This window comes from Lepisosteus platostomus, chromosome 2 (assembly GCF_059453375.1).
Source record: "Lepisosteus platostomus isolate fLepPlt1 chromosome 2, fLepPlt1.hap1, whole genome shotgun sequence".
Classification (NCBI taxonomy): domain Eukaryota; kingdom Metazoa; phylum Chordata; class Actinopteri; order Semionotiformes; family Lepisosteidae; genus Lepisosteus; species Lepisosteus platostomus.
Window position 1 is genome coordinate 58,968,161 of NC_142612.1, and position 21,347 is coordinate 58,989,507.

General features: G+C 37.1%; 1 protein-coding gene across 4 annotated transcripts in view; it reads right to left on the minus strand.

The window, feature by feature from the left end:
- egfl6 (EGF-like-domain, multiple 6) overlaps nt 1-21,347 on the minus strand; it is a 103,706-nt gene that overhangs the window by 53,232 nt on the left and 29,127 nt on the right. The window contains exon 1 of one of the 4 annotated variants that reach the window (XM_088609676.1): nt 3,110-3,177. The exons of the other annotated variants lie outside the window; for them this stretch is intronic. Coding sequence (XP_088465802.1) covers nt 3,110-3,141 — 32 coding nt within the window. The 5' untranslated portion in view covers nt 3,142-3,177. Of the gene's footprint in view, nt 1-3,109; nt 3,178-21,347 lie in introns of those variants that run through there. 4 annotated transcript variants of the gene reach the window in all.

Sequence of the window (21,347 nt, forward strand, 5' to 3'; positions counted from 1 at the left end):
TTATAAATGTTTGTTTATGGTAATTCAGTGAAAAAAGTGCATCCTGTAACAGGACGCTAACATCTTGGTAAAACATAGAGAGAAACAGAGAAACTCAAGCAACCATAGGTCAAAAAGAAACATAAACACATGGTATGAGTGTTATATGAGCATGGGAAAACTCTGAAAATACCATACAAATTTGTAGTGGTAATCTTTATAAAGGAATATCATTGGGTCTCTTGTGGGTAATTAAGCAATTTTTGGGCCAGCATGGTTATGCTGCAAAAACACTCACATGTGCTATTCATTATTCACTGGTAGAGAGCACTGTTGTTTGATTGTGCATAAGAATTTAAGAGGGGTTACGAATGAGAGAGGGCCATTACGTCTATCTAGCTTGTTTGGTAGCTAGTAGGTAATTGATCAAAGGGTCTTCTCCAGCGGTTTCTTGAAAGAGAGTGTCATATCAACTTCAACAGCTTGGCTGGTTCTGTCCATTTTGTGTTCTGTCCGCATAACTATTTATTATTCATTTCTGATAACACGTTATACATTTCTGCTTAAACACAGGAAGAAGAAAGTGAAACGTGAACATGCAAGGTGCTCTGGAGATCCACTTTATAGGTGTGTATTGAGGGGGAATCACGATGATAAATAACACTGGTGGATGTGGCTTGGGGTGGAAGAACTGTTCTTTTTAATAATTAATAAGTCAGATGAATGAATGAATTGAATGTTGACCAACAACTATTGATTAAGAGCTGTTACCTTTTTTAAAGATCAATTCATATAAAAAGACAAAAAGATAACATTTCATATACTGTACATGCTTGTGTGTCAGTGCCAGATTTGGTCTATTTCTGTGCCTGACATGATTATAAAAGAGTCGTTAATGCCTGGGGGGAAAGTGTCTGAATGGACTTCATGAGAACTTCCAACACTGTCCTCTTAGTATGTATGTATGGACCCTGTGTATGAATATTTAACATGCAGTACAGCCTTCATTCCATTCACACTGCAAACAGACATTTCTTTCTATCATTATTGTCCTTTATGTGACTGGTCTCATAATAAGCATGCTGATGACGGAAGTAATGTGTGTAACCTATGTACGTCATAATATATACAAATAGGATTGCAAGTTTGAGCTGAATCTTTATATTACAACCCGTGTTTGTAATAAACATATTCTATACTTGTGCATGATTTTTGTCCTGTTCCTTTATTTGTATTCTACTTCATGGATCTGTATTTCTAAAAATGTTTTGGTCCATCAGAAAGGCAATGCCACGTGGTGCTTTATAAACTCTGCTAACTGCAGGGCTGAAAACAAGAATTCATATCATTTTTAGACATGTTTGGGTTGGCAGGAGAAGTATATGCTCTATGTGTTCAGTGAGTGTGGACAGCAACACCTGCATTGTATGACAGAACCCTTCAGGTTTAACTGTTCTTTCTTAAGCTGTATTGTTAAGTCAAAGGAAACGAGAATCTCTCCCATCTTTGGGAGGCAGCCTGAAGCTCAGCTGTTTGCAGCTGGGGTCTTTGTTGTTGACAATAAGGTGGAAGGGAAGTGAATTGAACAGAATCTCTGCCTCATGCACAGTAGGTCTAAGCATGATCCTGGCAGGTGTGGGAACATGCCAATTCTCTCAGCAGGAGGCAGGTAATCTCAGCAGGGATTTTCTTCCCCTTTACTGAAGGTCACATGCAAATGTCAAGAGTGCACTAGCTGGATTTCTCTTTCTCTGCAGTTAGATGTTTCTGTTCAACTAAAGCATGTACACAGCCATTGTAGGCATTTAATTGTTTATATCACTTATAGGAATTTCAGCCTTGATCATAAAAACATGAGAAAGATAACAAATCAGAGGAGGCCTTTCGATCTCTCATAGTCATTTGGCTACTAGTGGATCCACGAATCCAGGCAACTTCATAAAGAATCTCAGACAACCATTTTGAACAATGGCCGGACAATTTGTTCTTGAAACCCACCAACTTTCCAGTAAAGAAGTTGTGCCATTGGGTTATTGCTCCATTATTGAGCTTGAAGTAATCACTGGGCTCCCTTTGGCAACACTTTGCAACATTTTAAATGTCCCCCAACTCTACATTATTTTTTTTTATGGTGGCATCCTCGAATCACTTTTCTTTGAACTCTTTCCAGAGCAGAAATGTTTTTTTAATTATTCTACTCTTTCTCTGGAATAGTAAATATGATAACTATTTTTTACTGTCTTCACAAAATCTCAGGCACTGAACCTACTTCAGTCTACCTACTGAAGAAATTAGCTGAGTTCAAACAGCATTTGCTAATAGCAGTCTTATTTTACTGATAATGTATACTGTTAAAATAATAATTACTTAAATACTACTGCGCAATTTGTAAATACTTCTTACAGGCTTTGTAGTCATTCACAGAACTGAGCCGGCATTAGTCTTCCTTTATTTCGAGTTCTGTTTCTTTTCCTCTGTCTCAGTGACGTGGCCATTCCAAGGCTGCTCACAGATGTTAAACAAGGATAAACATTTCCCAGAAACGCTTTTCCCAGGAAGGGCTTTGATAATGCCTATTTGGACAGTCACATATTTGGAGAGACAGCATAGGGCTGTTGATGGCAGCTTTGTCAGTCTCAATAGTGATATTTTAAATGTGATACATTTGAGGACAACAGTACGTTACATATACATTTTAATTACATAATTAAGCAGGAGCAAACATTTGGTAGGGCAATGTCAATGTCCAGGAAGTTGAAGCAGCAGATACAGTAATATTTTAACTGCAAGAGTTAGAGGTAGAAGACACACTGTGAGTGTGAAATCTTAAGGCTGCAGGCCTAAGAGTCTGATATGAATTGAAGTGCTCAGTGTAGCACTAGTACAATGAAATTTGCATGCACAGTACAGCACATGAGCTGTAATACCCTCCTAGCAGTACATGTCTTTCTAGGTATCATCTGCAGTGCTACTGGTGGAATTGTTGTCGGAGAGGTTTGAGTGGAACATATGATAATATACACAGTCTTCTAAGGTGGGTAAATAGCATAAATCTGTTTTTTAGTAGTCACGTCATGTCATTTGCCAAATCGCTTTATACCATACAGTGTCACAGGAAGCTGGAGCCTACCTGGCAAGCAACGAGCGCAAGGCAGGGTACATCCTGGACGGGGCGCTAGTCCATTGCAGGGTGTTTTTTAGTAGTGTAAAATAAAAATAAACAGCATGTGAAACTAAAAATATCAATTAGAATTTGTAGAATTTCAAAGTTAATGCAAAACACTGTATACAATAAGTGTAGTTAAACTGCTTGATATTGGTGTAACCCAATTTAGTATTCAGTCATAATTCCTAATGGCAGGATTTAAAAAACAAAACTGAAGACACATTTTCAATACCTACTTCTGTTTAAATGTTTGTTTTTGAATAATTGTTTTCTTTTTGCTGTAAAAAGAAGTTTTGCAGGACACTAAGCAGAACTTGAAAGTTGCTGTATTTGCACACCAAATGCCTATAGCCTTTGTAACCTTGTCATGTTGTTCTGTACACTTCCCATAAGGCCACTGGTGGTTAGGGTTAGGCTTCAGGCAGCCCTGAGTTCATGAGGCACACCTGTGTGTCAGTTGACTGTGCCACAGAGTATAAAAGGGACATCAGTAATTAGGACTGTAATTGACTCAGAGAGTAATCTGTAAATTACTATTTTTATTTTATTATGCAAGAGAACTATACACCTTTTTGTATCTATCTAGGTCCGCAAAGAAGGAATTTGGGCTTTCATTGAGTTGTTTTTGTGTGGTGAGCAGCAGCTTCACTGTCACTAAAGTGACAAATTTAGGTTTTTATACACAATGTCTAAAGTTTCACATGGGTTTATAGATTATATTTTAAAAGAGTCCTTAACAGTCTGAAGTGAACAGTCAATATGATCAATCAATATGAGATACATCATGTGGGGGAGGAAGAACAAGGCCGTTTGTAATTGTGTTTGTTGTTGTTCGCTTGTTGGAATACAAAAATGAATAAACACTTTGTAAATTGCATACAGTGAGCATTCCTTGTTCCTTGATGTCTTGTCAAATGCATTTTTTTATTCTTCTCAGAAGTGCAGAAATCTTTCCTTTCCTAGGTGTAACATGCTGTTTGAATGGTAAGTTATTTTAAAGACCAGCAGAATATTAATTTGCACGTAAATGAATAGGAGAATGAATAATATGGCTCTTATTCTACTTTTGCGTTCATAAAGCCAAACTTAGAAGCCAAAGACAGAGGTTTCACCTTATTAAGAGTTCAGTCAAATGTGTATATGGGGTTCAATATATAGGGTTGCTCTTAAGAGCCACACGGAATTAGAAGAATTTAACATATTTCCAGTAATACTAATACTCAAGGAACAGCTAACTCTAGGCCAGAACAGAACCTGTATTTTTCACCTCCTTATATGGTCATATACTCGGTTGACTGTGAGATAACTATGCAGTCACATCATGCAGGATTTTTTTATGGATCACTTGGAAAAATATATTCTTTTTCTGCAAGAAGATTTCTACTGAAATAATAACATAACAGCTTGGGAATAAAGATACAACTTTGCAGGACTTTCTAGGTATACCAACAACTTTTCACTGTGAAGGCCACAGACTACAGAGACTGAGACCATTGAGTTTAGTCATGTTCAAAATTCCATCTAAACTGTAATTACAGTTACACATAGTTCATGGTGGATATATTATAGAGTACATTGCCATCAAATCAAATACTGACAGCTATATTTAACGCTCTATATGAAAAGGTAATCTTATTGTAATTGCAACTTTGGTGCATTTGATTTCTGCTGCCTTGTCATCATTAATCTGGCTATGAACTATGAGTATATAATGTTTTTGCAAGGAATTTTGTTACCTATCATTGCTGTTGTATACTGTATATTCTTAGGGAAAATAAAGAAAGACTGTGTAAAAAGGAATGGAATCCTAAAACCAAGTGTGAAAATGATAGGAGAAACAGATCTGAATGAAAGATGAGAAGCTGAAAGAAGAAAAAGTTTTATCTGTGATTCAGAATGGAAATTCTAGATTCTTGCCCTTTAATTTTATTGATGTCTGCTTAACAAGAAGAATCAAAATTGTACCAATTGATTCATTTTCTTTAGTCACAGAAATATAGACAATTTTACAAGCCTATCATGTAATTAAAGGCAGACTGGCTTTATCTTAGGTTGGAGAAACAAATAATGGAAACAATTGGAGACCATTCAATAAATTAAGGTATAAAATATGTCCCACAGTTTCTTATAAGCCCCCGATTTTGTAAGACTACAGTAAGATAAGGGTGATATTTACAATGTTGTCTTAGAGGGAGGGAGGATACTAGAGACATTTTTAAAGAAAATTAAGATGATGATATGGGGAACTAATTGAATTAATATTGAAACAATTCATTTAATCAAACACCATGCACATTTTGTAGCATTTTACACAGTAATAAACTTGAGTCAAGACACAAATATTTTCAATATTAACATTTTTTTTCTTCATATTTTGTCATTGTTTGGTTAGTCGAGAAATAATTTGACTTATGAGCTTTGCTCAGTTGTTTCATTCCATTCCTGTCCGATTAAAGTAGAACCTAAGGGTAGCAGAGCAAATTTGTAAATGATTCTGAGATGCCAAAGAAGTCACTATAAAGGAAACTAAGGTAACATGCTGGAGTTTAAAGCCTTTGATGAAAATGATGTTCTGTGGGACTGACCTTTCTCAGTTAATTTAAATCTCCAATCCTAGTTAACCATTTGTTCACCGACTACCACTTAAGAATTTAGCCCAACACATCTTTATTTCCCAACAGGAGGAAATATGAGAGGAAGAAAAAGTGTTTGTATGTGCATGCAGGGTTGATAAAATCCCTCAGCCCCCCCTTCCTAAAAAGAAACAGACAGACAAAACCTTAGACAAATCTCCTGCCCTCTGCCTCCCTTTCTCACCTCCTGGTAGATAAAGAAAATTTGACTGGGTAGAAAGATTTGGTATTCATGAGCCATGAGCTGCAGCTGTCTCTAGGTGCTTCCCTATTGGCTGACTGTCACTGTCTGCTTGTGGGACTTCCAATCAAACAATGGAAGGGAACAGCTTTCTTTGTGACTGGAAGGTTTCCCATCACCCCTTTACCTCTGATATGCTAATACAAGAGCCACTGTTTGCGTACTGGATAAAAAAGAAGACCTGTCTTGATCGAAGCTTGAACAATATTGAGTGCTAGCAGGGGATGAAAATTTGCCAGAGATTAATGTGTGAGATTCTCTTAAGTTACAAGCTGCTTGCAAGGAAGCCATCTGCCCCCATTGTGTGTAATGATTCTGAAAAAAATACATTTCTGAATTTGGAATGAAAGCAAATTCCATGCTACTTTCCAAAAAGAATGGGAAGGATGCTTCTACAGTATCTGTCATAATATCTAAAGCAAGGCTTCCCAATCACTGCCCTCAAGACCCCAGTGTCGGTAGGTTTTTATTCCAGCTGAGCCCTTCATAATGAAACATCCTGTTAAACTAATAAATTGGCAAGCAGAACCTTTGGGAACTGTCAGAAAATTTATTTTTTTATTCTATAAAAATTCATAAGAATGAAAATCCTTTATTTTGCTTTTAAATTTTTAAGTACTATATACAATTTTTTAAGGAAACATTGAAAATGTCTAGGTAATTAAATTATTTATCTTTTTAAGGCTCCATCCGAGCAGCTGCAGGTCTGGCAGGGGTCAGGGCACCAGGACAGAGTCAGGAGCCCTGATCCTGGGAATGAAATGACAGGAAGACAAACTATAATTCTAAGATTTGTGACAAGCCAGGAGACATACTGTACCATCTCACTTTCGTAAAACATATTTAAAAAACCCAGATTTCAAAAAAATTCAGAGAAAAATATTTTTATTGAGTGCTGATTTTAGTTTGCTTCATATAATTACAAACAGAAGAACACATTTAGTTCACGACAACAAAATAATCCATTTGAATTTGGTGTTATATACAGTATGGTCTTGATCATTATAGCATTTACAAAAGCAGTTTTAAATACTGTGTTAGATGGTTATATAGATTGTATAAAGTATTATACTATGTGCTTTAAAATGACCAAACCTTCTTGTTAAAAAGATGTCCGTCTCACTGAAATATATAGTCTTATACAAAGACTATATACAGTATAGTCTTGTTAGGTGAAGATACATGCTGATTGATCAAGCCAGAGAAGAACCACAAGTTCTCTTTCCTTTGTCAGTTGCTCTTAAAGAATGACAATGCAAGAAATCAGTCAATGTGCTTCATCCAGATACAGCACTAGTGGGAGACCCTACTTCTGCATTAAGTGCATTTCCCAGACACCGAGGTCAGTCATTTATCCACTTCACTGCTTTTACTGCTAGAAGTGAGTTTACTTCTCCATTACGGTTTGTGTAGGACAGTTAATGCATAGTGCAGAATATGCCAGCATACAAATAACATCATTACATCTTATTAAGATACATCATTGTTACATCTTATTACATCTGCCATCTCAAAGTTAAGCTGCTTCATTGTACTGTTTCAGACAATGCATAGGAAATATGGCTGCACTAAATGTGAGAACCTGCCCTTTCCTTTTTCTGTGAAAAACAACCGGCACCTCCGACAGTCCTGTGATATGTACAAATAAATCACAGCTCTGGCTGCATGATTTGCCAATCTTTTCTACAGCAAAGGAACTACGGTGAATAATTTCCAATGCATGGTGTTTGGAAGGAAGGATATTAGTGTTCCACAAATCTAAGACGTGCATAATTAAGAGTCGTGTCTTCACCACTATTTATACCATCCTCTTACATTCTATCAGGTTTAAGAAACATTAATTTTCTAATAAAATTTTAGTTTACATGGTTGATCCAAGTCAAAATAATTATTTAGTCTTTACTACAGGCAAAATTTCAAAATACATCACTTTGTTAATAAATCTTTATCATGTGATTTATTGCTAAATACAGCTACATTAAATACAGTATATCAATCAGAAACCACTGCTCCTGTTCAAAAGAACTCGAATTATGACTATTTTACTGCTATTTTCTCATCAGAGAGGGAGTCTGATAATACTAAACCCTCAACTTAAATCAACTGTATAAAGATCTTATGTTTCTCTGAAAGGAGAGGCTGTTGCTACAGCTGTGCGTGTCTCTGCTGCTTAGCTCGGCACTGTTATACTTGATATAAAAACGTCATATTTTATATCAAGGCCTTTGGAAAATACAGAGGGAACAGAAGGTATTTTAACACTAATACTAAAGTAACCTACCTTAAAACGTGGACTTGTGATTCTCCCCAGGATAATTAAGGACATTGCACAGTGTAACTTTTTGCATCGGTTTCCAATATTTGTGTGTCTTAGCAACAGGTTTTAGCAAGTAGGAAGATAAAAAACTACTGATGTGATTGGTTAATTTTGGTTCTAATAAGGATTTTATTTGTTATTAAGATTTTTAGTACTATGAAAAAGGAATTTGGCATACTGTGCATCCAATGTGTTAACTTATTGATAATGTTTAAATATCATAAATTTAGCAATCCTGGCATATAGTCACATACTGTACTATATCTCTTTCTATTAATGTCAATGAAAAGTCTGTATTTAAAAGTTCAATCCATGATAATGGCTTTACAATGCTGTATTTTAATTTTTGAAAGTCCATGAAAATGTAGAGAAGTAGTGTAGCACTAGTGTTAGCACTTCCATTTATGTACACAGACCCAATGTGTGTGATTGTATCCTAGTATAGTCTTTATACCCTACCACTGTTGTATTGCCTGTTAGAATCTACTGTATGTTAGCAGCTATTGTATGTATATAAACATTAAGGACGACTGTATTTGGATTCTTGAAATAAAAAAAACAATATCAGGTTCCTTTTGGCTTAACTGAAAATATTGATCTGTTAGCGTCACTAGTGTGTATGATTCTTAGTTCACAGCCAGCCTGAGCTGCCAAAGATAAATGACACAAAAACCAGTCTCAACTGATTAAAGAGTTTCTGTCGCTCTGCAGGAATGCAAAGCAGTGCATTTCTCCTCTCTTGAAAAAGAGCTCATTGCCATTCCAAAAAAGGGACAGAAATGTAGATGTGCATTTTTGATGAACTGTGAAATTATCCTTTTGAAAATAAGCATACTATATAAACATTAATGTATCTGTTTGAAGTTCTCATGGAAACAAGCATGTCTGGTTCCTTCACTGGCACTTATTACAGTTGTATTGATGACAAACACAATATGCAAAGCACAGCCCTTTCCTTTTATAAGCAAAATCAGACTATCAAGCATGCGGGCTCTTATGTTGTGTTTCCTTTCCTTTTCCATGCAGTTAGTAATGTAATATAAAACAAAATATGAAAAAATAAAAAAGCTGAAGGACACCTCCCATTTTCCAATCTAGTAAATCGAGGTGCCTGGCTGATTCAATGTTCTATTTTCTTTCCGTTATTTGATAGGGCTTTAAAAAGGGTCCTCAAAACCTTACTGATGGCAACAGCTACATTCTGATCAAATTCACACAATAACGTATGTGTAAAATATTGAAGCTGTATATGAGAGAGCTGGAACTGGGAGTGGCAGGTTTTTGAATGCTCCCATTTCTTCAGGGTTGACTATGTACAATGTACAATGACATATGTACTATGTCCCACCACTTTATTCCAGTCCTGTTTCTCTTCTCTCTGTCCCATTGTCCTCAATATAATACATGAATCCTTGAGCACCGGCATTGTACCAACGGTCCTCAAAACTGCTGCTATTACCCCAGTGCCAAAGAAGCCTAACATGGCTCTCGACAATCTTAACAACTTTCGCCCCATCTCCAACTTACCCTTTCTCTCTAAAATTCTAGAACGTGCTGTCACACTTCAGTTACATAACCACCTCATGACAAACAACCTTTTCGAACCCCTCCAATCTGGCTTCCGTCAACTTCACAGCACAGAAACCGCCCTAGTCAAAGTCACCAACGATCTCCTAATAGCTTCTGATTCTGGTTCTCTTTCCATACTCATCCTTCTTGATCTCAGTGCTGCCTTTGACACTGTTGACCATAACATCTTGCTTTCTCGTCTCGAGACTGTGTTTGGAGTCTCTGACACTGCCCTCAAATGGTTTAAGTCTTACCTCACTGATCGCTGTCACTTTGTCTCTCTCAATGGGTACAGGTCTGAAATTGGTCTTGTCAAGTCTGGTGTCCCTCAGGGCTCAATACTGGGCCCCTTGCTCTTCAGCATTTACATGTTCCCACTTGGTCAGCTTTTAAGATCACATGGCCTCAGCTTTCATTTTTACGCTGACGATACTCAAATATACATCCATACCAAACCCGACACTGATGTGGCTGTCTCTATTCTATCTAATTGCATCTCTGACATAAAAATTTGGATGACTCAAAACTTCCTTCATCTTAACTGTGACAAGACTGAAGTCATGCTTATTGGTACCCCCCATCAACTTCGCAAAGCCAGTCCTGTAACCCTGTCTGTAGATGGCTCTGTACTTGAGCTCCAATCAAAATTGAAAAACCTTGGGGTTATATTCGATTCTGGCTTAACATTCGACCCACATGTACAGCATACTGTCAAAACATCTTTTTTTCACCTTAGAAATATCGCAAGACTACGCCCTATGCTATCATTAACTGTGGCTGAAAAGCTGATCAACATATTTGTATTCTCTCGAATTGACTACTGCAATGCTCTGCTCCCTGGGGTATCTAAATCTACTCTGAACAAGCTGCAGTATGTCCAAAATTCAGCAGCCAGAATCCTGACCAGATCTAGTGCAAGTGTTCACATTACTCCTATCCTGGAGTCCTTGCACTGGCTTCCGGTCAAATTCCGCGTAGACTTTAAAATCCTCATGCTCACCTACAAGGCTTTACATGGCTTGGCACCTCAATACCTGTCTGAACTTTTATCGCCCTACTCCCCACCTCGCAACCTCCGCTCTTCAAATTCTGCCCTCCTTACTGTCCCCCAAGCCCGTCTACATTGTATGGGCGACAGGGCCTTCTCCTGCTATGCCCCCAAGCTCTGGAACTCCTTGCCCAAGGATATTAGAGAGTCACCTTCTCTAAACTCCTTCAAATCCAGACTCAAAACCCTCCTTTTCAGAAAAGCCTTTACTTAACTGGTTCCATTCTTCACCCCTCTGCTCTTCTTAATACCATCTTCCACGGTCTCCTCTATTGTTATTGTTGTATTGCTGTAATTATAATTGTGTCCTGTCTTGTGAAATTTTTCTTATTTATTGTTGTAGTCTTCTTATTTATTGTTATTGTCATCCTGTAAAGCGCTTTGAGAAGCCACCTTTAAAGGCGCTATATAAAATAAAGTTTATTATTATTATTATTATTACAATAGGTTTACTCTGTATATCTTTAAGCTTTTCTACTTGCTCCACATGGCAGCACATATAGTAGTTTTTTATGGCTTCTCGTCATTAATTAATATGAATTAATACATTCACATTTTATTAGTTTATAATTTTTATAACTGTGTGTAACACTTTTTATAGGAATATTCTCTGTTTATACCGTGCTCTCACAAAATACTAGTCCACTATGATGACTCACAGAAATTGCTTTTTCAAAACACAATATGATCTTAACTCATTCCACAAGAAGGAATGGTTGGACTTACTACATCTGTTGTACAAATAATGTAATTTTCGCAAAGTTAAAATACCTGTAAAATTGGCTCTATACCAGGATGGAGCAGTTTGGCTTTCAGGCTGTAAATTGTCACATCACACTACAGATTTCTGGGGTCAACTCCTCGATTGATCAATGTGAATGTCAACTGATATATTTCATATCATGCCTCAGTTCAACTTGTAACTTGTAAGTTACCAACATTCATGATGGTGTGTGATTGGATTAATAAAAGGGTGGAATGGTGGTGCAGTGGTAAGCATTATTGCCTCACAGGACTGGAGCCCAAGGTTCAATTCCAGACATGGGTTGCTATCTGTGTAGAGTTTGTTTGTTCTCCCCGCATTTACATGGGTTGTCTCTGGAAGCTCTGGTTTCCTCCCACAGTCACAAAACATACTGGTAGGTTAACTGGCTTCTGAAACAATTGGCCATAAGTGTAAGTGCATGCGCATCTGTGATTGTGTGTCTGCGCTATGATGGACTGGTGCCCCTTCCATGATGTACCCTACATTGTGCCCATTAATTGCCAAGATAACCTCCAGCTCCCCTGCGACCCTATATTGAAAGATGTGGTAAGAAAACCACATGATGGACGGATTATTAAAAACAAATGTTAGTACAGAAATGTAAAAAGCGTTTGTGTACGTGCTCAACGTTGCAGTACACAGACTGGGTGATTTCTGTGACAAACACAGGAACAGTATCGGCACACAGATGTGAGTAGTTGGTGAGTGAGGACAGATTGCAGTTAGCTGAAGGCTGTTTCATTTTGTTTGGAATGCCCCCACTGAATGTGACAGGGTGCAATGGTATTTTAACAACCTTTTCTCATCTCCATGTAAATTACAGTGTTCCAATGTGCAACATTCATTTCTGCCCTTAAAGGCCTGTGGGGCTTTTTCTGTTCAAATCTGGAATTTACTCCACCATTGCCAATAGTTATTTTTAGTTCATTGTTCCATCCAGGATACTATTTTACAGGACAAAGCACAAATCGGTTTTATGCCAACACTTTGCAAACATTATACAAAATGGACATAAGAATATAAATTAATCTGTGTTGGGTTTAAATAACTTTTCTCTTTCTCTTTAACAGCTCTCCAGTTTTCCAATTGTGATGGGCTTTTACTGTATATCATCAATAACCCAGTCTAGAAATGTAAAACGTTGTATCTATTCATCCATTAGCAGAAAGCCTCTCATTCCCGTTAAGAGACACAACAATATGGATGAAATCTAGAAGTGCTGGGAAACAAAGAAATGCAGATCACTCATACTGTTCTAGTCCAAAATTTTCAGGTGGTTGTAGGGTTTATCTGATTAAATAAACAGCCAAATTTGGCATGAGCAAAAGTTTATTATTCTTGGAGCCATTACAGTAATGTCACATTACGAAATATTTTGAGGTATCGCTCTCGGCAATATAGAACACAGAAATGTGCTTATTTATTGAGGAGATGAGATCTTCAGTCCTTGGTTTTCTAATGGCACAGCATTAGCAGAAGTGGATTTATTGGAATTGGTCAAGGACAGTCCATGAGTACACTTTAAAAAACGTGTATCTCTTTTACTAACATTTAGTTTCCAAAGTGCTTTTTTATGTGAAACAACCTTTACTTGGAGTAGCAAAAGCTTTAAGCTTTATAATGGACTGAAGTACAAGTTAGGCTTGTTCTATTATCAACAAATAAATCTCTTCTTAAGGGTGTTAAAAAATACCTAAAAATGAAACCTGGGATTAGCATGAAGAAGAAAGGAAAGGATAACATATAAAATTCACCAAGCTAATGTTAAGTTGCAACATTTCAACACCTCAAGCTACATCTACTGTTTTCATTAGATATTTAAATCACAATTTAAGTGCCTACTGTACAGCAGTTAAGACACAATTGTGAAAATACTCTTTTTGAAGCTGGCCTTTCCACGTGTTAAGAGCTGTTATTAGCAGTGCTTATGCACATGTGAAGAGCTGCTCTAAAAGAGAAGAATTCTATATCTTACTTCTGAGACACAAGCCCATTTTCTGGAGGAATGCTTTTTTACAAAAAAATAAATAGTTTATTCACTGGTGGGAGGTTTGCTGATTAATTTCTGTTCTTCAATGGAAATAAAAATGCTAGCTCATCACTGAAAGACTTATTTGTTGCAGAATTAATACTGTTTTATGTCCAAGTAAGAACAATGATATTTTTTCAATAACAACACCCTTGCAGTAAAAGGAAAGGGAGATACTAAAGACTGAAACCTATTGTTTTCTTTGAGTAAACTGTAGCATGATGCTGAAGTAGTTGATGAATTCATTTCATATTGGTGCTTTCACGTGTAAGAGGAACATCCCTCTGCAACAGCTCTCTAATTCCCCTTTCTGCATGTTGAGCTGAGGGTTCAGCGGCGCGACCAATGCACAGGAAAGCTTAGAATTAGTCTGGCCGTCTACAAATGGGGGAACACACAGAACTAATAAATGAAAATCCCAGGCTATGTTAGAACTCCTGCTGCAATATTAGTGGTTAAGCCAAACTTTATAAAACCATCAGTTTTATCATCAGAGGCATCACCTAGCACATTGGGAAGAGAGAAAGAATTCTTAGCATTTTTAAAAAAAGACTGTGCAAGGCTTCATGTTACAGCAGGCGGTCCTCTCTACCTGTGCATTTCAAAATGATCGTTGTGCACTTAGATCTAGTTGTAGTGCTCACCACATTTCTTCTTCAGCCAATGAACAAGACTCTATGTGCATTTTTAAAAGTATATACAGTATATATATTTTCATCAAAGAATAATACATATTTTTTGTACTACATTGCCATTTACTTAAAAAAAACACCCAAGAAAAGTGGATATAATTTAGATTTATTTCTTTTAACGAATGCCAAATCTTTATCTTCATTACGTCACCATAGTGCTGTTGGTGAGGTGTTTGTAGAATTGTGTTTCATAAGAAATGAATTCCATCAAACAGTGATTCAGAAGAGCATTGAGTTTTATGTTTCACTCAGGGATTCAAAGTTAATACAATCCTGAATGCCAAAGAGATTCTATGCAAAACATATGAATGACAGTGTTTACAATCGCATTAATGCTGATTTATTATTTTGAATAGTTGTATAAAATGAGAGCCATTTAACATGCTTACAGTTTAGATCAGCTTTTGAACTTCTGCACATAAGGGGAAGTTGGGGCCTCAGAGAAAGTTTTTGGAAAGCTGCGTTTTATGCTGGATGGCCTTTTCAAGCTAATTCTTTGGTATTTCCTTGAAAACTTCAGTTTAGCCTCTGAGACTGAATCTGACATGACAATATTTGCAGATAATGCAGTCAAAATTTTTGTGAGTAAAACCTAAGCAATTCAAACTCACATTTAGAAATACTTTCTTTTAAAATTATGTGAGGCTAAGACTACGTAAGTACATCGCCATCTGAGGTACTCACAGCTACCTTTCAACGTTAGGCCACATTCGGGATACCAGGAGTCATTGCATCTTGCTAGAATCGACGAGGAGGGAGATCATCATAACTGTGAAGGTCTGGGCAGAAAAGTCCAGTCACTACAGAACTCTTGTAGTGAGTGACAGCAAACTGATCACATGGCACCACACTGATCATATCCAGGGGCCTCACCTGCTGCCCCTCCTGAGGACAGCCTTATTGCGAGATACTTTATGAACGCGTCACGTACTATATGTGATGCAGATTCTCAACTCACCAGGCTTGAACCCCATTGAATACTGATAGGATAAGCTGGGACAGTGTATGACATCTACGGGTCAGAGACAGAGCAGTGATCTGGCACAGGCCAGTCCGGGCTTTGTGAGAGGAATGGGATAGCTTTCCCACAAGAGAGAATCTGGCGCCTGGTGCAAAACAAGCATCACTAATTCCACACCCACTGCTTTCACACTAGACTTCCTGTTGATCAATCCTGTAGATGACGTATCAAATTAATGTAAAAATGTATATTAAAGCAAAAATGATTGTTGACAATATAAGAAGCAACTTTCCTCATGGTTTTATACTCGGACCTTTGCTCGTTTCTTATTAAGAATTAACTGTAATCTGAACTCAAAAGGCAGAGATGTAAAATCTGCTATAGATGCAAAGATACAGGAAAAAGTTGCAATACTGGTGCTAGATTAGATACAGAGATCAGCAGCGACACAGTACAGTACATCCAAAGTATTTCAAAATGAAACTAAGCAATATACATTTAGGATATAAAACATATGCCACAGTACTGGAAACCATCCAGCGAATAATATTTTGTGGTTGTTTTATATGATCTGTTCGAGCTAATCAAGTTTTGTCATGCTTTGAGCTCCACGTAATTTCATAGTATTTTAAGGTATGTTACAGTATATCTTTCAGGATCTAGTTCTAATGAAAAATGTGTTGACATTCAGGTATATAGTGCAATTGTAATGCAAGTAAAACAAACTTTCAGACTTCTTTGCGACAGAAGGTGTCACAAAAACAAAAGGAAGAGAGAAAAAAATGGAGTGGGAGGTCTGCAAAAACATTGTGCTTGGAAACCATCCGTTTTCTTACCACTTTCTCCAGTACAGCGTCATGGGGGAGTCAGAGCCTAACCCAGTAAGCAATGGACCCAAGGCAGGATTGAGCTTGCAAAAAATGATAATTAGTGCTGTAGATCATATCAGAAAATACATTATACCTCTGATGGAATGGAACAAGCAGAGGCTTTATTTACAGATGTGTGAAAGAAGGTGGCACCACATCGAAAATGATGCCCCTTTACCTTCTTATTGTCTATTTTTGCACTGGCAGTATGGAATTAATGTGTACTTGCTCTTTTGCAGCTCCCCACTCCAATCTCTCTCCATTGCCATTTAATAATAACAAGAACAGGCAGCAGCAGGAACCAAAGCAAAGTGAGTTCTTCATTTTTTGGAGGATAAGGAAACAAAGGTTTTTCATGACTTTAACCGCCTCTTGCTCTTCCAGGAATAACTAAAATATCTTGCAGAACACTGTAGTTATACCATCTGCAGCCCATCTAGAGGGCAACCTGGTGGAATATAAACTCGGGTTAATGCATTGTTTTAGGTTATGTGTGCAATCAATCTACAATGTATATTGTACATTCAATGTGTTTGACACTTCTTTTATGGAAGAGAAAATCATTATGATAATGAAGACTATATGCATAAATAAAACCTTTTTTATTAAGATTCAGAATATTAAAATTACACATTAAAACTGTTTATAGGTTTGCCACCATAATCATTTTTTCTTTTTCTATGAGGAGTTTTTTTCCCCTTTATATAAAATACAAAGTAGTTGTGGTGAGGTTAAAAGGTTAAAAAAACACTTCCAATTACCTTGAAGAGCTTTTCTATTTCAGAGAAACATAGAAGGAGAAAAAATATAATGCAGAGTTTACTGAAATTTTTTTTCAGGTGCTTTTCAGGCATTACAGCTGTTCTAACTGGGGTTGGCTCAGCATGACCTGCAGTTCCATATCATCTTCTTGTATTAGTGGAGATTTGTGCACTGTTGCACAATGTGTGCATAACCAAATTCAGGAGTGACGCACTGGCTTGTCTCTGCTGTTTTTGATCATAATTTTTTAGAAGAGAATTCAGGAGTGACGAACTGGCTTGTCTCTGCCGTTTTTTATCATAATTTTTTAGAAGTGGCAGATTATAACATCTGGCTTTCGTACCAGCAGAGCGGTTGATTAAACTGAGGTACAAGGTTGTGTAATCTGTGGAGAATATGAGGTGAGGACACTTTCATTACCACCAGGAAAGAACTGTACAGTGGACATTAACTCATCTCTGTTTTGTCATTGAATTTGGTTTCATCGCTTTTTTGTTTTCTCTGAAGCAGAATATCACCTACAATTCTATATCATTCCCATACCATGAGCATGCACATATTTGCCCATGATCACATGACAGGTGTCAATTTACAAACTTGAAATTAGCCCAACGGAGTAGGATTCCTCTGCCGGCTGCGGGATTTGAACCGGCAACCTTCCAGCCACAGGCGCAGATCCTTAGCCACAGAGCGACTAGACGACTGGATTGTACTCATTCTGCATATTATGACTTGTAAGAAATAGTGCATTACTACATTTAATATGTATAGATATTTGAAATCTTTCTCAGTTTTATTAATGTTGATACCTGGGGATGATGAAGACATTTATTTGGAATATAAAGCAATAATGTGAGAATGGCTTTGATGCAATCAGACACAGGGCAAATCTAAACATGTTAGCTGCAGAAACAATCTGAAAATGCATTATATACAGGAGTCAGTGAATATTGGAATCAATCCTTATATGAATTAGAAGGTTTGCAAAGAAACAATCTGCATTCCATATCACTTCATTTTTACTTTGGAATATTTATTTAGTATTATGCATTTAATTAGGAAACTCAGAACATAGTTTGCACAGCATTGTAAATTACAATAATGCTTATAGGAAATCAGATACTATACTGTATATACACAAGATTTGACATGTGCAGTCATTTCACAAAAATAAGGTGTTTAAGCACTTGAACATTTTTCATGCTCGGAGCATGGAAATACACATACACATTGCTGCCTTGACAGAAACAAAAGCTCCCAAAAATAAAGAAGGCATTGGCACGATAAATGGTAGCTTGGTCGTCACCATCAACATGTGCTCATTTTAATACGGCATGGCACTGTGCAATTGATGATCTTTTATGTCAGCCAACCACAAAAAGTAACAACCACTTTCACATATATTTTCACTTACACAATCAAGCTTCAGACAGATGAACAGACTTAGATATACTGTAGCTAAGATTTGCCAAGTGTAATGCTAAAGACGTTTCGAGTATGCGTCACCATGCATAAGCTGCAAAAGAACAGGTGAAGATTTAGACCATGCTGAAAAAAAAGGACGGAAAAGAAACAACTTTTCAGCTGTGGAGTCTTCTTCAGGTGTATATACCTTTACTTGTTCAAGTGTAATGATGTCTGGCAAAAAAAAACATGCTGTTACTCAGATAAGCTACCTAGTTTAGAGACCTTGGTTGAAACATATTTGACAAACACACAAATAGTCCCTTAAAAATCAAACTCACAATGTAAATTGAATGGCCTCCAATCAATGTACTCAAGAAGGAAGCTGACTGTATGTGAAGTGTTGCAGCAACCATGTAATTTTGAATATAATTGCTTTCAAACTTTTTTTTTCTTTGAATAATGATTCTTAGTTTTTTTGGTTTTGCATTTCACAGCTAAAGCAGTCACAGACCTCAATAACCATGGGAGCCCCTTAAATAATCAAACTGGAATATTTTTGCAGAGTGGCTGTGTAGAGGCATTGGCAAACCAGTTACAAAAATAGGTACATCAGATTACTTTCTTATGTGAAAAGCAGTAAACTCTGATTTTGAGCAGGAAAAACATGTTCACTGGGAATTCTCCCTTCTCTGTACACTAACAGTCTTCTCCCAAATTAGGGAATGGGAAAGCTAATTATTACTTAAAAGATAACCCGGTTCTGTCTCCTCTAAGTAGACTAATGTACTCCTAGTCCTACTGGTAAATATTTTATCATGTTGAATTTTTGATTATGTCAATCTTACTTCTTTATTCCCATTTCACCCAGATCTATATTGGAGTCAGTGAGGTAATGTCTTAATATTGCACTGATCCAATTCTAAATTCACAAGCTGATCAAATACGTATTCTTTACTTGCAGATAATGGAACAGCCACTTTCTAGCAAGGAAACATTAAGCTCATGTTCCTTATGGGACTGTTAATGTTGTGCACAGAGTTTATCTCAGATTCTGAAGCTTAAAACATCAGGGGGAAGATTATTATGTTAAGCAGCATGAAAAGAGTCTCACAGTTACTGCTCAGATGTGTTTTTGTTTCCTACATTACTCAACCTGGCTTTGAATTAACACTTGAAACTGACTTGGCAATAAAGCCCCTTCCTTTTGAATGCAATGGATTCACACTGTACGAGTGCCATGGACTCACAGGACAGCCGTGGGCGGATGGGGCTGTTCTGTGACCCATGCTGCGTCTGAGGCCACTGGGTCTCCTGGAGTCTCTCCCAGGTGCCAGGCCTGGTCATGTGCCTGTGCTGCAAACACAATGGGCAAAGTCCACACTTCACTGGGAACACGTCCAATGAGACCAGCTCATGTTATAAAAGAGTCACCCTTGTAAAGAAGGAGTGTATTTTCTCCTGTAGTTCCCAGCATACACTAGGTTTCTGTTCAAATCTTTCACTTTTAAGTGTTTATTTCTTAATATACCAAGAATGCATTGGTGTATTTTATCATTAGCATTTTTTGGTTCTGGTGAAAGTCCTTTTGATTGCTTAAAATCCCGTCATCTTGGAGTCTAGTAAAATAACAATGGCTTGACAATACTTGTACAGGATACCTACAACGTAAATTCATGGAACATAAGAACAGTTGTAAAAAAGTATTCGGCCCATCTAGTCCATTTACTAGCTGTAAATTGATTTGAGGATTTTATTCAGCAATTTTTGAAAGAAACCAGGGCATTGGCTTAAACAACATGGCTGGGCATCTTGTTCAACACCACCACAACCCTTTGGGTAAAGAAGGGTTCTTTTTCAGTTTTGATGCACTTCCACACAGTTTCCATTTGTGCATTTGTTCATTCTGAATAAATGTGCTGGGTTGACTTTGTCGATGCCTTTGAGGAGTTTTTATACAGTGCTTGTATCAGGCCTCCTCATAATCTTCTCTGTGCAAGACTAAGTTCCAGAACAAAAGGGGGTGTGGAAAATGTTAATGTTAGAGCACAGCTCAAGCTCCTTAGAAACCACACTGAAAGAGAATTACAGAGCAAAGAAATACAAGCAGTTAATTCTTGCAGGAGATTAATTCATGTTCTTTTGTCCGAGTCTGGATTAAATATAAAGTCAGCTTTTAAATTCTCAGTTTACTCTTTCCTGACAAAACCTTAACTTTTCTCCAGCACTTGTACCCTGTCAACTGGACACAGGAAAATAGAAATATAAAATCAAAATTGTCTACATTTACAGATTAATCGTGTCAAATACCATTGTAAACGTTTCCTATTTGTGCTGTCGTGAATTTGTGTGATATACCTCTGAAATCCTTGAGCAGTTTCGAGGTGGAGAGCTGGCTGCTGACAAAGTGCCAGAAATAACTAAGAACCATCTCACAAACAGGAAGTTGAATCACCACAGCAGAACCATGTTCCTGATATTGAAAACAACTTTGATACTATTCTCTTAGCGTGCAGTGTAGAAATGTTTGTGAGATTATCTGTTCTCTAAAGTATCTTACTTATTAATTTGAAATAAGGATGAAACTAGTTTGAAGCAATTAGTACAATGAGTCTCTTGTAAAGGGATTGTGGGTCTTATCTATGCTACATTCTGCTATAATATATATGCTTTAATAATATTTTGAGGTACAGTATACCATTGAATATGTTTCAAAGTCCAAAACAGACAATGAGATAGCATTAGTTTGCAAGCTACATAATAGCATATACTGTATATTATGGACATAAACATTAATTAGCTCATAACTACAGTATTCAGAGAGTCTGAACCATCTAGGCACACGCCTAATGAAATTTCAAAGACAGCAGTCTTACGCTCATCAGTGTGACATAACTGACTGGAACCATTG